The following is a 21,376-nucleotide window of genomic DNA, read 5'->3' as shown; positions in this document are numbered from 1 at the left end:
GCTGTACTAAAAAGCATTTTTCTGATGCATATTACCAACACACTGGGGTTGATTTACTAAAGGGTAATAGACTGTGCACTTTTCAAGTGCAGTTGCACTCATTTTCCCCAGAACTTAGCAAATGTGTTAAAGCTCTGCTGATTTCCATCATCCAAACGTGCAAGAAAAAGGCTGTTCTTGTTATTTTCCTTGTATCGGATTGAAAATGTTTTACAGACTGAAGCTTTACCACATTTATAATTACTAAGAAAAATTAGTACAACAGCATTTTCAGAGTGCACAGTTTATTTGCCTTTAGTAAATCCACCCCACTGAGATTGTCTGTTAATAGGGAACATGAATTTAAAATAATTAAAGGAGAAGTACAACCAAAACTTGCTTGACTGTACTTCTTCTGTGGATCACAGGAGTGGAGAATGAACCGTTTTCAGCAGACAGCGGGCTGAAGCTCATCACGGTCCAGACTAGATCGCGTCAATGGAATCGGGATCCGCCCACATCCCTGGATGTGCCCCCCCCCCCCCCTCCAACACCCCAGAGCTCCATTGAGCATGGGGGGGGGGCAGAGCAGAGAGCTGTGAGAACCGAGCGATCGGCAGTGTTCGCTCGCTCACTCGGCTCTCAGTGTTAGAGGCGCCAGGAGACAGATGTAGCATCCATCTAGGTAAATATGTTTTAAAAAACAACCCATACATCTATTTTAATATTTACAAAAACATTTTATGGGGGTGGGGAGGGGAGGGGGGTGATGCTTAGGCTACTGACTGTACCACTTTATACCTATAGTCTCTATAGCCATCTGCATCTGCCTCTGAGCTTACAATTTGCCCGATTACGGCCTTACTAAGAATTCAATCTTTCCCATATTTCTGACTTGCTAACCATAACTAACTAGTCTACCATTATAGACTCCATGCAATCCACTCCATTACTTTGACCAGTCAGAACTTAATGATGAGACACCTTGATCACATGAACCATGATGATCTCATTATGTATCAAAAATTATGTCAGTAATAAATCTACGCACATCCCAGTGAAAAATGAAAATTCTGTCCTTTTATTTACCATACTCAACTAAAATATATCAGCTATGAATGGTGTCAAAGTGACAAAGTATCCAAGCAGCACAGGTAAAAGTCTGAGTTGTAGTTCCTCCATAATGGGAAAATCTGGGGGTGGTCATCCCTGTATGTCACTGTGCTTGGTGTAGGGCAATATATGGGACCATCACTTACCTTTTCCTTAAGCTCAGTACAAATCTGCTGTTGCTGCACCCTGTCATTAGCTAAAATGAGTTCTGCTTCATATGCAGAGCAGGCTTCAGAGATGGTCAGAAGTGCCTTCATGACAAAATCTTTTCTATACCGAGTCCAGCTTTCTATTAGAGCTTTCCTTTGCTGTTTGGTGAAGCGATTCAAGTCCCAGATCTTTTCATGACTCACCTGTAAAATAAGCACAATATAAGTAAAAGCATGGACAAATAAGTCTCACTTGGAGCTTCTATGGATAGGCATTAGTCTTTGGCCTTTAAATTCAGTTTTCAAAGCATTTTTGAATGATGTGCAATGCATTGTTTGGAATGTATATGTTGAATGGGATCTTATGAGACAGTTCTTGCACATTCAAACTGATAAGAAACTGATCTCAAATGCTTCAGGCTCCATGCACACTGGCTTAAAAATCGCTGCTTCTACAAGAGTTTTGTGTTTTGCCTGTAGAAGTAGCTCAATGTTATCCTATGTGTCCATGCACATTAGGCCGATTAGAGGTATATTTTGAGCTCAGCGTTTAGAGGACGGAAAAAAATCCCTACTGGTTTGCAATTTTTATTACAGCTTTTTGGCAGAAAAAAACGCTAAACATTCCTAAACTCGCCTAAACGCTGTACAAACACGCTCTATATGAGCGTTTTTTCTGCTAAGGGAACTGGCATTTTTATTAAGCCCAGTGTGCATGGAGCCTTATGCCCCGTACACACAGTCGGACTTTGTTCGGACATTCCGACAACAAAATCCTAGGATTTTTTCAAACGGATGTTGGCTCAAACTTGTCTTGCATACACACGGTCACACAAAGTTGTCGGAAAATCCAATCGTTCTAAACGCGGTGACGTAAAACACGTACGTCGGGACTATAAACGGGGCAGTGGCCAATAGCTTTCATCTCTTTATTTATTCTGAGCATGCGTGGCACTTTGTCCATCAGATTTGTGTACACACGATCGGAATTTCCGACAACGGATTTTGTTGTCGGAAAATGTTATATCCTGCTCTCAAACTTTGTGTGTCGGAAAATCCGATGGAAAATGTGTGATGGAGCCCACACACGGTCGGAATTTCCAACAAAAAGGTCCTATCACACATTTTCCGTCGGAAAATCCGACCGTGTGTACGGGGCATTAGGTTGCTCATGCATCTAGTTCTGGGTTTCCACCACTGCAGCCTGTAGGAACTGTGCAGAATGGCAATGTGTGTAATAATGAGATCACTTTACTTCTGATGACAGAATTTGTGGCTGATAATTACTCAAAATAAAGCTTTCTGCCTATAGACATACAGTAGGTCCACTGTGCCGAATGGTAAAATTGGCCCTGCATACTCTAAAGCGTAGTTAGCTATCTAGCAGCTGTATTTTTGTCAGATTTGTTGTCAATACATAAAGATAATCTGGATCATCAAGCTGTTTGGAGTTCAAGTCAAATTTCCAGATGGCTTTATACATGACCATATGATTCATTCATGAACATATGCAGCCACTGAGAAACCACCACATCTACCATCCCAGCTGTTTGGTAACTGTCTGATCGATGCTAACTGAATACTAATTGCTATTGGGAGTTCTTTGTCCCCCACATAATGTTCAGCTTAGGCTATAACAATCTAAACTGCTGTCACCATACACTGCCTTGCAAAAGTATTCACCCCCTTGGCTTTTTACCTATTTTGTTACATTACAGCCTTTAGTTCAATGTTTTTTTAATCTGAATTATATGTGATGGATCAGAACACAATAGTCGGTTGGTGAAGTAAAATTAGAAAAATATATACATAAAAATATTTTTCAGAATTAAAAAACGGATAATTGGCATATGCGTATGTATTCAGCCCCTTTGTTATGAAGCCCATAAAAAGCTCTGGTGCAACCAATTACCTTTAGAAGTCACATAATTAGTGAAATGATGTCCACCTGTGTGCAATCTAAGTGTCACATGATCTGTCATTACATATACACACCTTTTTGAAAGGCCTCAGAGGCTGCAACACCTAAGCAAGAGGCACCACTAACCAAACACTGCCATGAAGACCAAGGAACTCTCCAAACAAGTAAGAGAAAAAAAAAAAGAAAGTTTGGTCGGCGGAACTTTGAATGAGGCCAATCACTATATAGAGTAAGCATGTGGGATATAAAACACAGTATTGCTTTCATGGGTTCCAACAAAAAGGGGAGAGTTTTTTGGGGACTTTTAATGAGAGATGTATACCAAAGAGCAGTCTTAGCAAAGAACATTTTATTATACCTTGTGAAATCGTGTACTACATACTGAATGACACAAAAAAAAGGCATACACAGAATCGCATAAACGCAGGGCATGCTAAAAACCACATATACATATTGACGCCATGGTACTTGGCATATCATGGGGTAAAGACCAGTCCTGCACAACATGGGCCACTGGAAGGGTTGAATGGTGTTGGAAAATCTAAAGTAAAACAATATAAGGGACATAAATTCATCTGTATAGACATCATGCAGCTATGTAATCCTGGCGCGTTTCGTTGGGGTATACCAACTCTTCAGGGGCGAATGCAATGGTGATCTATAAAGAAACATAACCATATGGTATAATATTGTAGCTGAATAATATGAATAAGTAATGTATGCCTTTTTTGTGTCAATCAGTATGCTGTACATAATTTCACAAGGTAATATAAAATATCCTTTGCCAAGACTGCTCTGCTCCTTGGTATACATCTCTCATTCAAAGTCCCCAAAAAACTCTCCCCTTTTTGTTGGAACCCATGAAAGCAATACTGTGTTTTATATCCCACATGCTTACTCTATATAGTGATTGGCCTCATTCAAAGTCCCGCCGACCAAACTTTCTCTTTTTGTTCAAATTTGGGATGGAGGCCAATTACTTATGGTGCCTTGGACCACATCATTCTCTCTCTCCAAACAAGTAAGGGACAATGTTGTTGAGAAGTACAGGTCAGGGATAGGTTATAAAAAAAATTACCAAATCTTTGATGATTCCTAGGAGCGCCATCAAATATATCATAACCAAATAGAAAGAACATGCCACAAAAGCAAACCTGCCAAGAGACGGCCGCACACCAAAACTCACAGACCGGGCAAGGAGGACATTAATCAGAGAGGCAGCAAAGAGACCTAAGGTAACCCTGGAGGAGCTGCAGAGTTCCACAACAGAGACTGGAGTATCTGTACATAGGAAGACAATAAGCCGTACGCTCCATAGAGTTGGGCTTTATGGCAGAGTGGCCAGAAGAAAGCCATTACTTTCAGCAAAAAACAAAATGGCACGTTTTGAGTTTGCGAAAAGGCATGTGGGAGACTCCAAAAATGTATGGAGGAAGGTGCTCTGGTCTGATGAGACTGAAATTTAACTTTTTGGCCATCAAAGAAAACCCTATGTCTGGCGCAAACCTCCAAACACATCACATCACCCAAAAAACACCATCCCCACAGTGAAACATGGCGGTTGCAGCATCATGCTGCGGGGATGTTTTTCAGCAGTCTGGACTGGGAAACTGGTCAGAGTTGATGGAAAGATGGATGGTGCTAAATACAGGGATATTCTTGAGCAAAACCTGTACCACTCTGTGTGTGATTTGAGGCTAGGACGGAGGCTGACCTTCCAGCAGGACAATGACCCCAAACACACTGCTAAAGCAACACTTGAGTGGTTTAAGTGGAAACATGTAAACGTGTTGGAATGGCCTAGTCAAAGCCCTGACCTCAATCCAATAGAAAATCTGTGGTCAGACGTAAAGATTGCTGTTCACAAGCACAAACCATCCAACTTGAAGGAGCTGGAGAAGTTTTGCAAGGAGGAATGGGCAAAAATCCCAGTGGTAAGATGTGGCAAGCTCATAGAGACTTATCCAAAGCGACTTGGAGCTGTGATAGCCGCAAAAGGTGGCTCTACAAAGTATTGACTTTAGGGGATGAATAGTTATGCATATTGACTTTACTGTTATTTTGTCCTATTTGTTGTTTGCTTCACAATAAAAAAAAAAACATCTTTAAAGTTGTGGGCATGTTCTGTAAATTAAATGATGCAAATCCTCAAACAATCCATGTTAATTCCAGGTTGTGAGGCAACAAAACACGGCACTGTATGTCACCTCACTGTCTGTTTTAACCCTGTAAATGGCATACCGCTGCTCTGCAAACATACTAAATTATACCTTCAACAGTAATAGAATTTACAGAGCCGTCGTTTATCTGAACACATAAAGAAATATCAGAGCCAGTAGCAGGGGGGCTGAAGGGACACCTGCCCTGGGTGCAGGGTTGAGGGGGGTGGATTGGAAGCTTCAGCTCCTCCTGCATCTCAGTCACAGCACCAAAGCTGTCGGCTTCTGTCTCCTTCCACCAGCCCGCACACCACCTGTAAGGCTTTTGTACCATGTGATTTCCCACACCTGAATATGTGCTGCATTTTCGGATGCATGGGGGTACCGTTAAAAATGAATGTCAGTCTTGCATGTCTGTAAAAGAGCGGAGCGTTTTGTCTGTGGGTGGGTGTGGGTGCGGGAATAAGTGCGATTTATACGCTGTCCCGCACACGCAACTATCCCCAGTGTGCACCAGTGTAGTCTTAGAGCTCATTTACACTTGCAGTAAGGGGGGTAGTAAAAACATGCTGCTCAGCCTCATTTTACAGCTTCCTTTCACCCCCCCTCCCCCATTAAACTACAGAGGCCGCAGCTGGGGATGTACAAATGCCACAGCTGCAATAATTAAATTTGCAGCTGCAGCAGGAATTTGCCACATTCAGCATGCACTACTGTCTGCTAAAGGCAACCCATTCAAGTGAAAAGGGGTCATGCTGCAACCTCCCTGCAACACACAGTTGTAGTGCATCTTGGGAGGTTTAAAACAGGTGGTAAGAAGGCGACATATCACCTATATATACCTAATGTGGGCAGGAGAGAGAGGACGCCTGCTGACAACACACCCCAGTCTCAGTGTGGTGCCGCTGGGGAGCAAGGGCTTGTCATGGGACAGATCACATAAGAGAGCGGGAAATACGGAGAAGCTACCTTCATTCTTGCAAAGACCAAGATATGAACTGTAAGTACAAAGGGGGGGGGTGCAGTTTGCCATCTTTGGTTGACCTAGTCCCGCTACTGAGAAGTATTTAGCATTAAGCAAAAGTGTTGTATTAAACTGGAACTTTTAAAAGTTGCCTGCAGGAAGATTTTAATTACAAAAGGGACTCAGTATGTCTCTTCTGCAAAAAATGCTCCTTCCCTGCCTGCAAGGAAGTGTCATTACTTTGTTCAATGAGATGCACATCTGCAGCTCAATGTACAATTTTGCCATGACTTGTGGTGCTGGGATAAATAAGCTCCCATTATGTCATCCTAGGCTGGGAAATCAAAATGGCCAGAAATGCAGACCCTGGAAGGAAACAAAGAAATCAGCGATTGTGAGATTTACTGTATTTACCTACCCTCCACATCATATCACTGGAGGGTAGGTAAATACAGTGGACTTCAGTTGTGCCTTATGTCTCTGGAATGTCTTTAAATTTGGAAGAAAAAGTGAAATAAAAAGCTGATGAGTTGTTGCTTTGAACACCATAAAAGAGCAAACAGAACTGTACTGTATAAGGCTTGAAGGAAGATCCATAGTCCATCAATATTTGAAACTCAATGGTCTACAATGAACAAACAATAAGAGACATTATGACTGGAGTTTATATACCTTGAAAAGCATACTAACTTCCGGGAAAGTACACTGGCAACAATGGGTGGTAAAGCAAAAGGAAAAGGTTACATGTGTCTACTCATTTGCTGATACCCCTGGGCATCGAATGTAATATTAATACAAATTCCAGAGTGTATAGATGATCCTAAAGATTGCCAAGTTTCTAACAACTGATGTCACCCTTCAGAGCTATAATATACTGCATTTAATGAAATACAATTTGGCCAACTATGTAGGTGGTGATAATTATGCCATTGTTACTCTGCCTGGAACACACTCAGAAAAACTTGGTTGAGAATAAGTTATAAATTGGCTGTCTCATTTACTGCTTAATGACAATCTGCACTGTAAATTCATAACTTTTACTGTTACAGCCCACCTGGGATATGGAATAACTTCCTCAATACTGTAGATAGTAAGCAGAAGGTAAATCACTAATAGCCCAAAAGAGGAATGTATAATATATTGCAGGAAAAGGGCATAGAGTGAACACAATGTGCAGTATCCTGAGCATAATTACAGCTATAAAGGATTATCAGACTTATTCAAAAATGCAAAGCGCAATGTGTACAGCGCAGTAACCTATGACACGAATCAGATTTCACTTTTCATGTTCTGACTGCTATGAAATTAAATATATTGGTTGCTATTTACACGTATACTTCATATACTTATCCTTATTACTTTTTGCTTTATCTCACTAAGTGTATGTCCAACCCCAATTTTTTTTTTTTTTTGGATACAAAAATTCTTAAACCCTTATGGAGAAGGAGTGTGTTTGGTCACAGAAACGCGTTGGCTTTATTCTGCTGTGAATCATTTTTATCTTTAAATTACATTGGACTCTTGGACATTTGTTTGGTGCTCTCATTGGATTATATTGATCATTTAATTGAGATCTATCTCCCTGTTGCACATTTTTCACACGTATGGTCTGGTGAAACTGTTGTCATCATGACAGCAAATGATGTACAGTATTCTAACAGGGTTCACATTCAGAAGTGTTTTGCTGTTTCTAAATGCCAAATCAAAGTCTGCAGTGGACAAGGCTGTATTGTTTAGCTGTAATGCAATAATTGGCATAGAGGCCCAGTATATGGCTATGCTCTTTTGCAGTGGTGCCTGGAGAATAAGATTTCTATACATTTTTACAAATTCTTTATCAGGTAAAGTAATTCTGTTTGCACAGAGCAGAGTTGATGTTTAATAAAAGATACAATTAAATGAAGATACGTAATTGCCCACATATACTACGGCCATTTGGTATGTAGGATATGTAGTGAAGGCTTTTTCCAGAAGCAGTGAGTTTTTTACTTTAATTAGTTTTATTTTATTTATAATTTTAAACAGTCACTTTTAAGGTCAGTTTGCAGCTATAAAACAGTTACACCATAAACCTCCATTCACAAGGACTGAATGTGAAGAACAATCACTGACCAGCTCCTGTCTTGGTTTATGTGGGAGAAGTCTGGACAACATATCCAAATACAAAACTCTTCTGTTTGGAAGATCATAGGGATACTGGCTAATAACAGACTGAAGAATCCAATGGTCTTCTTTATTCCATTTACAGTTCCTGGAAAAAAAAATACAAATTATCATTACTTTCTTGACTTTTTTTACTTCTCTATGCACTTTTAGATTATTCCTAAATGCGACTCTGTTGCCAAGTTGAAAAGTATTAAAAAAAAAAAGCACCACCGTCACCATTCCTCCAGTCTGCATTCTCTTTATCAGCTACAGCCTCTGGCAGAGTCTTTTCATCCAGCACTTCTGGGAGCGTCAGATGCATGTGACCGTCATATGTTGTGGTTGCATCTGATGACTCATATATTGGGGTTGATTTACTAAAATTGCAGAGTGCAAAATCTGGTGACGCTCTGCATAGAAACCAAACAGCTTCCATTTTTTTTTTTTTTTTTGCCAAAGCTTGATTGAAAAAGCTGAAGTTTGAAGCTGATTGGCTACCATGCACAGCTGCACCAGATTTTGCACTCTCCGGTTTTAGTAAATCAACCCCAGTATGTCATATTCTGATATAAGGGGTGGCAGGAATAACCGCTTGACATCCATCACACCTGGAAGTATGTTGTATCCAAAGAGTTCATGATTCTGCAAGAGAGAGAAGTTTAGTTTGAAGGAACAGAGGTGGCAAGAGAAGGCAGTAAATCTGCTTCTTTTGCAGGTGCTGCATTTTTACCATTTTTAACACAACCGCTTCTTCCATGGGCAGTCAAGGAAGAAATTACCATACTGATGCTGGTTAATGCCTAACTAAAGCCCGGTTTTATATGGTAGAGGAGTTGAACAACACTGGGACAGGCCTGGCACTGCTTAGAAGTGGACTGGGGTGTGAACCATCAGAAAGAGCCAATTTATGCTATGCCATGCTATCATAAATTGATATATGGCAGAAAGAGCCATGAGAAACTACTAGCACTTTTTGGAACAGTTTTGTAATCAGAAGGAAAGCAGAGAAGGCTCTATGCATCAAGCATAACTGAGAATACATGAAATGCCCTTGGTTGGCAATTCTGTCACTGAATGCATTTTTATGAATATCCAGGCACTGATAATTTTCTCAATTCATAGTAAATTGACAAGCTGCATTCCCATGCATAATGATTCTTCTGCTCACACACCCTCCCACCATTAATGCATTTAAAGTCCACTTCAATATAGAGAAAGAACTCATACATATAAAAAGATAAGTGAGTACAAACAGCTTGAAGATGTGCAAGAAAAACATATTGCAATTAGGTTTTCAACAACAAAACAGCATCTGCTGAAAGGAACGTGATGTCAACTTATTACGAAGAGGTTAGGCATATTCCACTAGTTCTCATCCTCCTACACATCTTTCGTTGTGCAGCTTGGGAATTATTATACAGTCCAAGTCTTCAGAATATCTCTTATTTCTAAGCGACGCATTGGCAGACAAGTAGGAAAGCTAATCTCCGTTTTATCTGTGTAGAAAAGATTTTGTTAACCTCTCCATTTTGCTGTACTAGGAAAAGAACTTGTCTCCCCACATTACAGCCTAGTACATACAAACATTTTGGCTTTCTTTTTATCTATTAATGTGGCATTAAAGCTAGCTGCCATAACCCCGGTATCCTCTTCTTCAGTGAGCGATCCGGTTTCAGATAAAAGTGGTCTCTGCAGCGGATTCGTCGCAAGATCACTTTTATTGGCGTTTTAAAACGTCACTTCCGCCCATAGTTCTTAAAGGGCCATTTTTTTTTTTTTTCATTTTTTTAAATGCCAATTTTATGTTATTTTTTTTCTTGCATTTTAGTGTAAATATGAGATCTGAGGTCTTTTTGACCCCAGATCTCATATTTAAGAGGTCCTGTCATGCTTACATGCCTTGTAATAGCAATAAAAGTGACACAATTTTTTTAAAACAGTGTAAAAAAAAAAAAAAAAAAAGATAAAATAAGTAAGAGAAAAAAATTTTTTTTAAACGTGCCCTGTACCGACAAGCTCGCATGCAGAAGCGAACGCATACGTGAGTAGCGCCCGAATATTAAAACGGGTATTCGAACCACACATGTGAGGTAATGCCACGATCGGTAGAGCGAGAGCAATAATTCTAGCCCTAGACCTCCTCTGTAACTTAAAACATGCAACCTGTAGAATTTTTTTTAACGTCGCCTATGGAGATTTTTAAGGGTAAAAGTTTGTCGCCATTCCACGAACGGACGCAATTTTGAAGCGTGACATGTCGGGTATCAATTTACTCAGCGTAACATTATCTTTCATGATATAAAAAAATTGGGCTAACTTTACTGTTGTCTTATTTTTTAATTAAAAAAAGTGTATTTTTTTTTTAAAAAGTGCGCTTGTAAGACCGCTGCGCAAATACGGTGTGACAGAAAGTATTGCAGCGACCGCCATTTTATTCCCTAGGGTGATAGAAAAAAAATGTATAATGTTTGGGGGTTCTGAGTAATTTTCTAGCAAAAAAAACTGTTTTCAACTTTCTAAACAACAAATCTCAGAAAGAGGCTCAGTCCTTAAGTGGTTATAACTATAGAGAAAGACCTCAACAACTGGCACGCAGGTACCTTTTCATGGTTTGGCCGTGCGTCCATCATTAAGATGACCATATTACTCTCTACATGTGTACATTACCGGTCCAACTACCCCAACGCATGTTTACTTCACTACGCACCATCCTATTAAGATTCTTATGGGCATACAAGAAACCCAGAATGAGTTTTGAACTCTTATCCAGATTAAAAGAACATGGTGGGATGGGAATACCCAACTTCAGGGACTAGTACTTGGCCTCTCACCTCGCTAGGATTATAGATTAGCACTGCCACAAAGACACTAAAGACATGGTGATTTTAGAGATGGCTCTAAATCCAATTCCCTTAAAATACGCACCATGGATTCCATGGCGCACCTACCCAGATATACTGAAACAGCATCCATTGACAGGGACTACCCTAGGGATTGTCCACAGGTTAGCTAGAACGACAGATGTCACTTCTTCACATAGCCCACTAACCCCCCTAAAAGATAACTCAGACTTTATACCTGGCGTAGGCAACTCAATATTCCTATCAACACATCAATCCAAACCACTTCTAGCTGGGGATTGCTTTCATCAGGCCAAGATCAAAGACCGGAATGACTTAAAACAAGACAATGACCTGCCTCAGCTACCCTTCCGCTCATATCTACAGTTGCGTAACTACCTCTCTGGTAAATCCTGGGTGGGCCATTTTACCAGACACTTAACAGAGTTTGAATCAGTGTGTCACACGGGGGATCAATTTTTTAGAGCAACCTCAGCTGCGTACTCATGGTTACAGGAGGCCAAAAGGCCAGTGGATGACAGACTCAGGAGGAGATGGTCCGAAGATTTACAGATGGTTATAGAGGCCAAACAATGGAAAAATGCATGCATCCTAACACACAAATGCTCTGTCAGTACTAAAATACAAGACATGGCATTCAAGCTGTTGACACACTGGTACACCAGCAAAACTACATAAATGGAGCCCCCAAGTAACCGATAAATGCTGGAGGTGCCTGAGAGAAACAGGCTCTCTGATACACATTTGGTGGCATTGTCCATCACTCGCACAATATTGGGAAAAAGTTAGGGAGACAATTATCTTGATCACTGAGACAAAACTCATACTCAATGCAGCATGTTGTTTACCGCATATATCAAGCTCATCCTTGAAGAAATACCAACACTTCCTCTCAAAACATTTACTAAATGCTGCCAAATCCCTGATTCTAATTCACTAGAACTCCCCCCAGGTTCCCTCAATAACAGAATGGCTTCATAAAATATCTTTTCAATATCTTTTCAATATCATGAAATATATGAAATGGAAAACACACTGGCACAATCCAGTGACCGAGTAGAGAGGTTCTACAAAACTTGGCAACCCTGGACCATCGTCAAATATTCTCAGGCAAATTCGGACATCATTACTGAACAATATCCTCAACCCAGCATTAGTTGAATGATTTCTCAACACACACAGGTCATTATACCCTTGGTTTTTGTTCTTCTCTCAATGAAATCGAAAAATGTGGTCAATCACTTCTCTCCTCCTCCTCAGACTATCTCTACTAATCTTCACTATTGTTCAATGCAAGTCAGGCGGATACATATACCTTTTTGTTTTACATATGGTACTGTTCTGACAGAGATGTTGTTACCCTACATAACAGACATGAATGTCAATATTGTTTGCAATTTAATTGCTGAAAAGGACTCGGTAGATTCTTATAATTCTCCACATTATGTGAAATTACAGTTGTCTTATCATTGTTGCTTTCTTGATTTGTACTGACATTTTTTCATCAATAAAAATCTTTAATGCAAAAAAAAAAAAAAAAAAAAAAAAGAAAGCCTAAAAGAGGAAACTATGACAGACATCACATCTAAGGATTGGTAAACTGCAATATAATACGTTTACTTTTGGGTTTAATACCAGTTTAAACTCGGGAGCTGCAAATAACAAGCGTTAAAGTGTAAGTTCATCTTTACAGAAAAATCTGTAGGGTGAACTTACACAGGACCCCATCCTCGACCCCCTCCCCCATCCCGCGCGCCGGTCCCGCTGACCTGGACTGTGGCAATCTCCCGTTCTAAGTCCCGGTATGTCCACGTCAGGAGTTCGGGGCTTAGAAATCCTTTCGACATAAACGTGACTTATCCGTAGCTGACATTTTGGAATTCAGCTCAGGGGATTTCTAAGCCCCGGACTCCTAGCGCAGATATACCGGGGCTTAGAACAGGAAATTGCCGCGGTACAGGTCAGCGGGACTGAGGGGGGCGAGGAGAGGGTCCTGTGTAAGTTCACCTTACAGGTTTTACTGTAAAGGTGAACTTACCCATTAAGCATATAGAGACTATCTTACCTAACATTGTTCCTTATTTTGCAATGAAATGAAAAAGACTAATTATGAGTCATCATATAAAACCAAGAAAACAGTCAATCAGAACTGGTTTTAGTTACATGAGCATTAGGCACCACCACCCCTAGGACTGCTCTAGGGTTGTACAGCTTCTTTCATTTTATATAAACAGCGTTTCTTTATAGGGAGGTAAATTGAAATGTTACTACTTTTATTTTATTTTTTCTTCACCCCTGGTTATGGAAAGACTATGCTATTTGTATTTCTTGGCATTTCACGTCTTTTCATTACCACATTATTGTCACTGCGAAATCCAATTTCCTAATGTATTCTCACAAATAAGCAATGCTGGGACTAAAATACATTAATCCAAAACAAAACAGTACTTCATATATGTGCTTTTTACTGTTTGTGAACTTGTGATATGAAGAGAATATAAAGAATTTGGGTTAATAAGGTCCCAGCTCTGCCTTTATGAGTATACATTGCTGCTGGCTCTGCACCCAAGCAAACCTTGCTGACCTCTACATAGATTTGATTCTTAATACAAGCTTATGCTTATGTATGTATTTTCACCTGTTCTTACTTTTTACTTTTTTTCCTAGCGGTAATCCATAAAGGAGGAAATTTACACTTGAAGCATTCACAACTATGCATCTTTTTTTGCGCTGTTTTTAGGTTGTGCTCTTTTTTTCTCAGGTTGTTCACTCCATTTTATGCTCTCAGCTTGCCATTTACCAATGTACACAAGCAATTGAAATTCCAACAATTTCAGATAAAAATATTATTGTCTGTAAGCTGCATTACACCAAGCTTAATTGAACAAGCTGCAGTTAGAAGCTGCTACCATGCACAGCTGCACCAGATTTTGCACTTTCCAGTTTTAGTAAATCAACCGCAGTGCGTCTGTTGAAAAGGATTTGCGACGTGTGTGCCAAAAATGAACAAATTGCCAAATGTAAATTGTTGCAGGAATGTCGCAGTTTTGCACCCTATAATCTAGTGTATGAACCACAATATGGCACAGATATTAACTGCAGATCTCTGCCTGGTCTGACCAGGTGTAGATCTACATATCTGGCTGACTCCCTCTGATAAGGGTCTGTACAGACCCTTACTAGAGAGAGACTTGAGTCAAGAGAAGTTGCCTTTTCCCTCCCTCTGCCTAGCTAAGTAGAGGGGAGAAGGCAGCTAGCAGGTTCACCCAGAGGGATCGAGTAAGCAGGGGCAGTTAGCTAGTCTGTCACTGAATGGCACTGTCCCGGAATAGTGTGTGGTGACAGAGAATATTTTAATCAGATGCTAGGTCCCTTTTAGTTAGAGCCCTTCCCTAGTGATGTCATGTGTGAGTCAGTGTCCATATGTAAGCCAGGTTGGGGGAACTTTAGTGCAGTGGGGGCATGGGAGCCAGATACCGAATTTGTGAGGATGTAGTTACCTAGTGCAGGGGCCTTGGAAAGGGCTGAAGAACAGGGTTTGATAGTTCTGCACCTAGAAGTGCCAGCTGCAGTCATCCTATCTCTTATGGTGGTGGAGGCTAGAGTGGGTTACAAAAGGACTTTCAGGTCAGGCCAAGTGTTCTCTGAAGTGAGCCTAACCCCCTGGAGGACCTGGGAGAAGTGTACTGGAGCTAGAGATGCAGCGGCATTGTTCTGTCCCTGGAACAACAAGCATGGAGTCGTGAGCTGGACATAGTGAGTACTAATAACCCTAGGAAGGAGAGAGACTGTAAAAGGGAAGATCGCTGAAGGGTGAAGCGATGTATTCTACTTTAACATGTGACTGCTGCGGTTTGTCCACTATATGTGATTGACAAAGTACTGTCAAGTGACCCTGGATAGTATGTTTATGTGACTGTGATTGTCTTCTTTTGTGTGGACATTCCTTTCTTCAGAATATAAAGAATAATTTAGTGGGAAGGCCTCTGGCAAAGATTTGGGCACAAGATGGTGGAGGTTTAGGGCTTCAAGCAGGTGGGGTGTTTTAGCAAGAAAAAGCAGACAGGGACTTATGGAAGAAAATGTCACAATTTTAGAAAATTGTTTTGCTGGATTTTCCTGCATTGACCAGTTTCAGGCAGTCATTTTGAAACAATGAAGGCATTGGTTATCTTTCTATGTATATTTTAGTTCTGTTGGCTGAACTTGATGGTTATGTGTCTTTTTTTCAACCCGACCTACTGTGCAAGTATGTATGACCACCATTGCACACAAAAAAAACCAAAAAAAAAAACCTCATGAATGCGAAGAGTGCCCCCACCCTTACCCCAAAGTCATGCCACCCTAGGCTACAGTTTATGTAGTATTTCCACAAATGTAGGCCCAATCACAGCATGAAATACCCTACAACAATCATACACATTAAGCCAAAACTTTAAAGCGAGAGGCTTTGATGTTAGGGTAACTGGCCTTTTCTAAGGAGCGATTCCGGTAACAGATGAGCTGACGTGAATGAGTCTTTATGCAGAGCTGTGTTTCATCTTTGCAGCAGAAAATGCAGTAGTGAAATAGGCCACAGAACTGCTCTACCCCCTAACAGCCCCGGAGCAACGTGAAATTGTAAAGGAGTCAGATTCTGCACTGACGTTCATTGTTTCACTTTGCAGGTTCATACATCTGCTTCTGTCAGGAACACTCCATCCTCCTACACGCCAGAAGAAATTGGCGCAGTATGACTTCCAGGGCTGTCTCCACACAAAGACATCTAATTACTTTGCCAAGCCAAAGACTTTTAACAGGGGATTTCCACACAAGGAAAGAAAGAAATTAGTTTTTTTTTTTTATAGAACTTCACTTTGAGGAAAGTATTCTATCAGATGTAAAAGAAAAAAAAAAAACTGTCTGGCAGGCATGAGGAATGGAGTACAGATTCAACTTCAAAACTGTCCAAGGTGTGGTATTTAATAACTATCATTTACTGAGACAAAAACTGGGGCCATAAGAGACCATGTTACTGCAATGTGATCTGAAAAAAAGGAAGCCAAGGCTGCAATGTTTTAGAATGTCATAAAGGGTTACCGGAGTACTTTTCTATTGGGGTATTTTTGGTTTAAATATAAATCTGGTTGTTAATTCACCATCACACATGCTTTGATAGAGGGTTCCTGCACGGCCCAAAAAATTATCTGTGTGAGTATGATGCAATAAACAAACCTTCTCAAACTTCACACTGGTGAAGACATGACATGATGACAACAGTGTTTTAGAATGCAAAAGTGAGCCAGCGTGCCATATAAAAATGAACCAAATTTACTGAAGCTCCATGTGAGTCCAGGCCATGGTCTAGTCTTCAGCACTGAGCAGAACTTTTAAAAATGCTTAAAGGGCAAAACTAAAAATGCCCAATTTCTTCAGAAAACATATTCGAGGCATACCCTAAACCAGTCTGTGACATAGTGCTCCTAAAGGATTGTGCTAAAGTAAAAATGACATTTACAAAGAAGAACTGTCATTTTAATTGGCAGGAAATTACAGTTCCCAGCCTCTTTATTCTGTGTGTAAACATATGGCTGGGGATTGCCTTTAAAATCCATCAGACCCTTAGGGTCTGGTATGGATAGTATGGGAGACTCCACACAAAAAAAAAAATTGTGTGATTTACCAAAATACATACAAGACTCTTATCTGAGAACGCAGCTCCAGGGGGAACAGCGAGCCCCAACCACACCTGGACTATATCATACCACATGCCCTCAACAAAAATATGTGCCATGCTTTCCATCAAATAATGGCCTATAATGTCCAAAATGTTCCAGGACAATCATCTCACTACAAATCACAGCAAAACTTCAATGCTATCATTCATGGCAGATAATGGTTGCTAGGACCAAGTTGGCATCCCTGGTCCCATTCACTGCCAGCCAGGGGGTTTCCTCACCCAACAGCTGAATATAAACAAATGCCATTGATGCTGGTTGACATTATTGGCCAAATATGGTCAACTATTATTTTGGTCAATTACGTCAGTCAGTAACCCCTGACACATGGGCCTAAGGATGCATCATTAATTGCCAGCAACCACAGTCCTGAGTTGTCCCTCCTATCATTTATTAGTGGCAGTAGTTACACCACCACTATTGAATGAAAAGCTGTACAGCCACAGGTTCACTGCGGCAGGCAGAAAAACATTTTGTTCCATGAAATGCATACAGCTGGAATTTGGGGTGAAGCCTGCATCACCCTAAACTCATAGCTCATCCTAGTTGAGAAGTCAAGGGCTCTTTATTTTATTTTCAAAAGGGACAAAACAAAGGTATACTATACATTTAGAGCAAACCTCTGTTTTGCCCCCCTCCAGCTGTTTATATTCTCTTTTCCTTCTCCCTTCAATTTCTGGGAGCAAGAAAAATGAAGTCCTGTGCAAGCAATGAGTTGCTCAAGTTGCAACTTACAGAGGATTGAGGATTCTCTCCCCAAGGACTGTTACCTTGTTAATGCTAAAGCTGTCATGATTGTGGAGAGGGACTCAAAAAATGAATAAAGAGGTTCAAGTAAATAGTGCCCCCCTAGTCCAGCCCATGTACGCTCTGTGTTCTACTGTATCACATATACTGTACATATTTACAAAGGCACATACACATTGAAACAAAACAAGCGTGGTACTTGCTTAGTTAAAGAAAATGTCATATTCTTTTTTATCCTGTTTTGTATCTATCTTTCTTGTGTACAAAAATACCACTGCACCAGTTATCCATAACCATATGATGCCATAAAAACACCACTAACCTAGTCAAGATGTGTGCCCTTTTAAATAAAATAATATTATAAATACTATGATGAAATAACTGCAAAAGGTATGCGGAAATGTTGCAGACTGATTTTATTGTGTACATGATGGGGATCATAAAATCCAGGAATAATATCAGAAAAGCATAGCCCATAGCTGCCAAGCATTTGCATTCCTGCAGGAAAGCCCCTTATTTTAGAATTTGCTCCCCTATGTATAGTGGAAATTTCCAACAAAAGTTTTTCAAAGTAAAAAGGCATTGGTGGTTTGTTAAAGGAAATCTATGGTCACAGCATACAGTACGCTTTCATTTTATAATGTCAGCATAAAAATAGTAATCTAAAGATAGTTATTGACAATCCAACATAAGCCTAAATGAAAGATCTCCTTTCATGTTGTGAGTGCTGCCTGTCCGCTGGCCGTCTCTTTTCACAAACTTCCTGGATTCCCTTCATGCAGCTTCTCCTCTGCTGTTTACTTCCCATTTCGAAAGACTATATACTGAATATCTGGTACCTTGCTGCCTGCAAGCAGTGATTTCTATACTGACTCCACCTCCTGAAACTCCTCCTCTCAGCTCCTCCATAGGTCGGAGGGCAGGATCAGTGAAATGTGTGACACAGCAGTGCCTCCTACAGGGTATAGTGACTATGGGTCACAGAATTCAAGGAAGAAAACGTGTGGAGATCTTCACAAAGCAAGTTTACAAACTTCAAGATTATTCAGAATAATAGATGTAGGCAGGGCTGCCGGTAGAAATCACGGGGCTCCGTACAGCCTACCTAACAGGACCCCTCTCCTCCGAAAATATCAAATTATATTTTTGCTAAAATGCAATGGCCGCGGTGCTATGCCATGGAAGAAATTATACCTTCATCGAACAAGACCCATTCAAGTGAAAAGAGGCAAAGAGGTACCAATCGCTCACTGTGTTCTTTCTGGATGGTGTGTTCATTTAGGATAGTGAGCCCCCCCCCCCTCACCATCCTGAAATAACCCTTCTGTGTGCCGTCAGCAGCTGCCAGCAGGAGAGGAGTGAAACCAGCAGCACTGTGGGGAAAGGGGCACACAGGGGTCCCAAACAGCAGGGAGTGCGGATACTTGAACCGAACCCCTCTGCAGTGCAGCTGGAGGGAGAAAAGAAAAGTCGGAGCCAGCAGGACTGTACAAGAGTCACAAGTGTCAGCAATAAGGCAGTACTGCCAGCCCTTTTGCTGGGCAGGTGCCTGGGCCCCCCTTTTGAACTGATCAGGTCTAGGCCCAGTACAGGAGGGCTGGCTGTATTGCCTTATCAGCGGCCCGGATGTAGGCTAGAAATAATTGAAATACAATTTGGAAATTTATATCTAATTTTACATTTTGACCATAGGGACTCCTTAAGGTTACAGAATTATCACTTGAACACCCAGCGCTTATATAGATCAAAAAATATCAATACAATTCAAGTAAAAAAATTCTCTTCTATCATCCAACAGGTGCGTATCTCCATATGCATTCAATGTCCCAAATCTGTACGGAATTTTCTGACCCAGAAAACACAAATGGGTCCAGTAAAACTTTTTCCTCCACAAGGTCACTGGGTCTTTAGTATTAATCTTCCTCAGTCCTCATCAATTATGTCCCCAAAAAATAAAACTCATATAGTGCAAGTATCTTCCAATACATACAGCTTAATCACTTACTATTGTGCTCACATGTGTATATATGTCATAGACTTGTACCGTCTTCACTCTCCCATTGTTTATTCTTACCAAATCACAAAACTTTTACATCCTGTATCAAATAAAATACATTTTTTTTCTTCTAACTCTTCTCCCAGTCCTGAGATCCTCCTCATGTGTATTTACCGCAAAAAGAGAATCTTAATAGTGTAATATATAATAACCAAATATTTAAATCACACTCTGTGTTTGCGCTCACATTATATTGTGCTTCAAATGTGTAAAATCAATCACCCCGTGATCACTCTCACCAATGTGGACCTTCCCCCACATCCCATATACCACAACTTGCACATATGACACGGGGTTAGGTGGTATCACTTTTACTCCCTCCTTTTTCATCCTCCTCCCTATACTCCAAATACAGCGTTCCTCACTGAAAGGTTGAATTTCAGACATGTAAAGTAAAAAGTTCAATAGTGCAGAAAATCCCACTAAAATTGCATTTATTTAGCCCAAAATGCTCACATTGGCATATGTATAAGAGTTTCCAATTTCCAAGATGGTGGAAAGGGCACTTGTAGTTATGGCGTAAGTCTGACATCACTTTCATCACCTGCCGTACCGTACCATTTAAACATGCCAGAAAGAGTTTGAGGAAATTAATATTGATACAGGATATAAAGGTTTTGTGATTTGGTAAGAATATATACAATGGGGGAGTGAAGACAGCACAAGTCACTTGGCGATTTGGCGATTTATGACATGCTGTTATATACACATGTGAGCACAAAAGTAAGTGAATAAGCTGCATGTATTGGAAGAAAAAGCACTATATGAGTCTTTTTATGGGGGGGGGGGGGGGGGACATATGTGATGAGGACTGAGGAAGGTTAATACTGAAGACACAGAGACCTTGTGGAGGAAAAAGCTTTATTTGACCCATTTGTGTTTTATGGGTCAGAAAATCCAGTAAGGGTTTGGGACATTGAATGCATGCAGGCTCACACACCTGTTGGATGATAGAGGAGAACTTTTCAGACTTGAATTGTATTGAGACTTTTTTATCTATACAAGCGCTAGGTTTTTAAGAGATAATTCTGTAACTATCCTCCAGGGGCATTATGAATTTCATCCAGCCGCTGGGGGTGTATACTTGTCATCATTGGATTACTCTTTAAGGTTAACTTAATGCCAGTGTATAGGATTGAACATTGAAACTCAAGATGCTGTAGCAGTCAGACTGCAACTACACTATATTACCAAAAATATTGGGACACCTGCCTTTACACACACATGAACTTTAATGGCATCCCAGTCTTAGTCCGTAGGGTTCAATATTGAGTTGGCCCACCCTTTTCAGCTATAACAGCTTCAACTCTTCTGGGAAGGCTATCCACAAGGTTTAGGAGAGTGTCTATGAGAATGTTTGATCATTCTTACAGAAGCGCATTTGTGAGGTTAGGCACTGATGTGGACAAGAAGACCTGGCTCGCAGTCTCCGCTCTAATTCATCCCAAAGGTTTTCTGTCAGGTTGAGGCCAGTCAAGTTCCTCCACCCCAAACTCGCTCATCCATGTCTTTATGGACCTTGCTTTGTGCACTGGTGCGCAGTCATGCTGGAACAGGAAAGGGCC

General features: G+C 40.7%; 1 protein-coding gene across 1 annotated transcript in view; it reads right to left on the bottom strand.

Annotated features, from left to right (window-relative positions):
• Window positions 1–21,376, bottom strand: part of CCDC148 (coiled-coil domain containing 148) — a 420,305-nt gene that overhangs the window by 114,508 nt on the left and 284,421 nt on the right. The window contains exons 9-10 of the mRNA XM_073634118.1: window positions 8,398–8,536; window positions 1,239–1,445 (exon numbers count right to left, since the gene is read on the bottom strand). Of these exons, the coding sequence (XP_073490219.1) occupies window positions 1,239–1,445; window positions 8,398–8,536 (346 nt within the window). The remainder of the gene's footprint in view (window positions 1–1,238; window positions 1,446–8,397; window positions 8,537–21,376) is intronic.

This window comes from Aquarana catesbeiana, linkage group LG06 (genome assembly GCF_042186555.1).
Source record: "Aquarana catesbeiana isolate 2022-GZ linkage group LG06, ASM4218655v1, whole genome shotgun sequence".
NCBI classification, from domain to species: domain Eukaryota; kingdom Metazoa; phylum Chordata; class Amphibia; order Anura; family Ranidae; genus Aquarana; species Aquarana catesbeiana.
The sequence above is the reverse complement of the archived record's forward strand: the minus strand, read 5'-3'. Positions and strand labels throughout refer to the sequence as shown.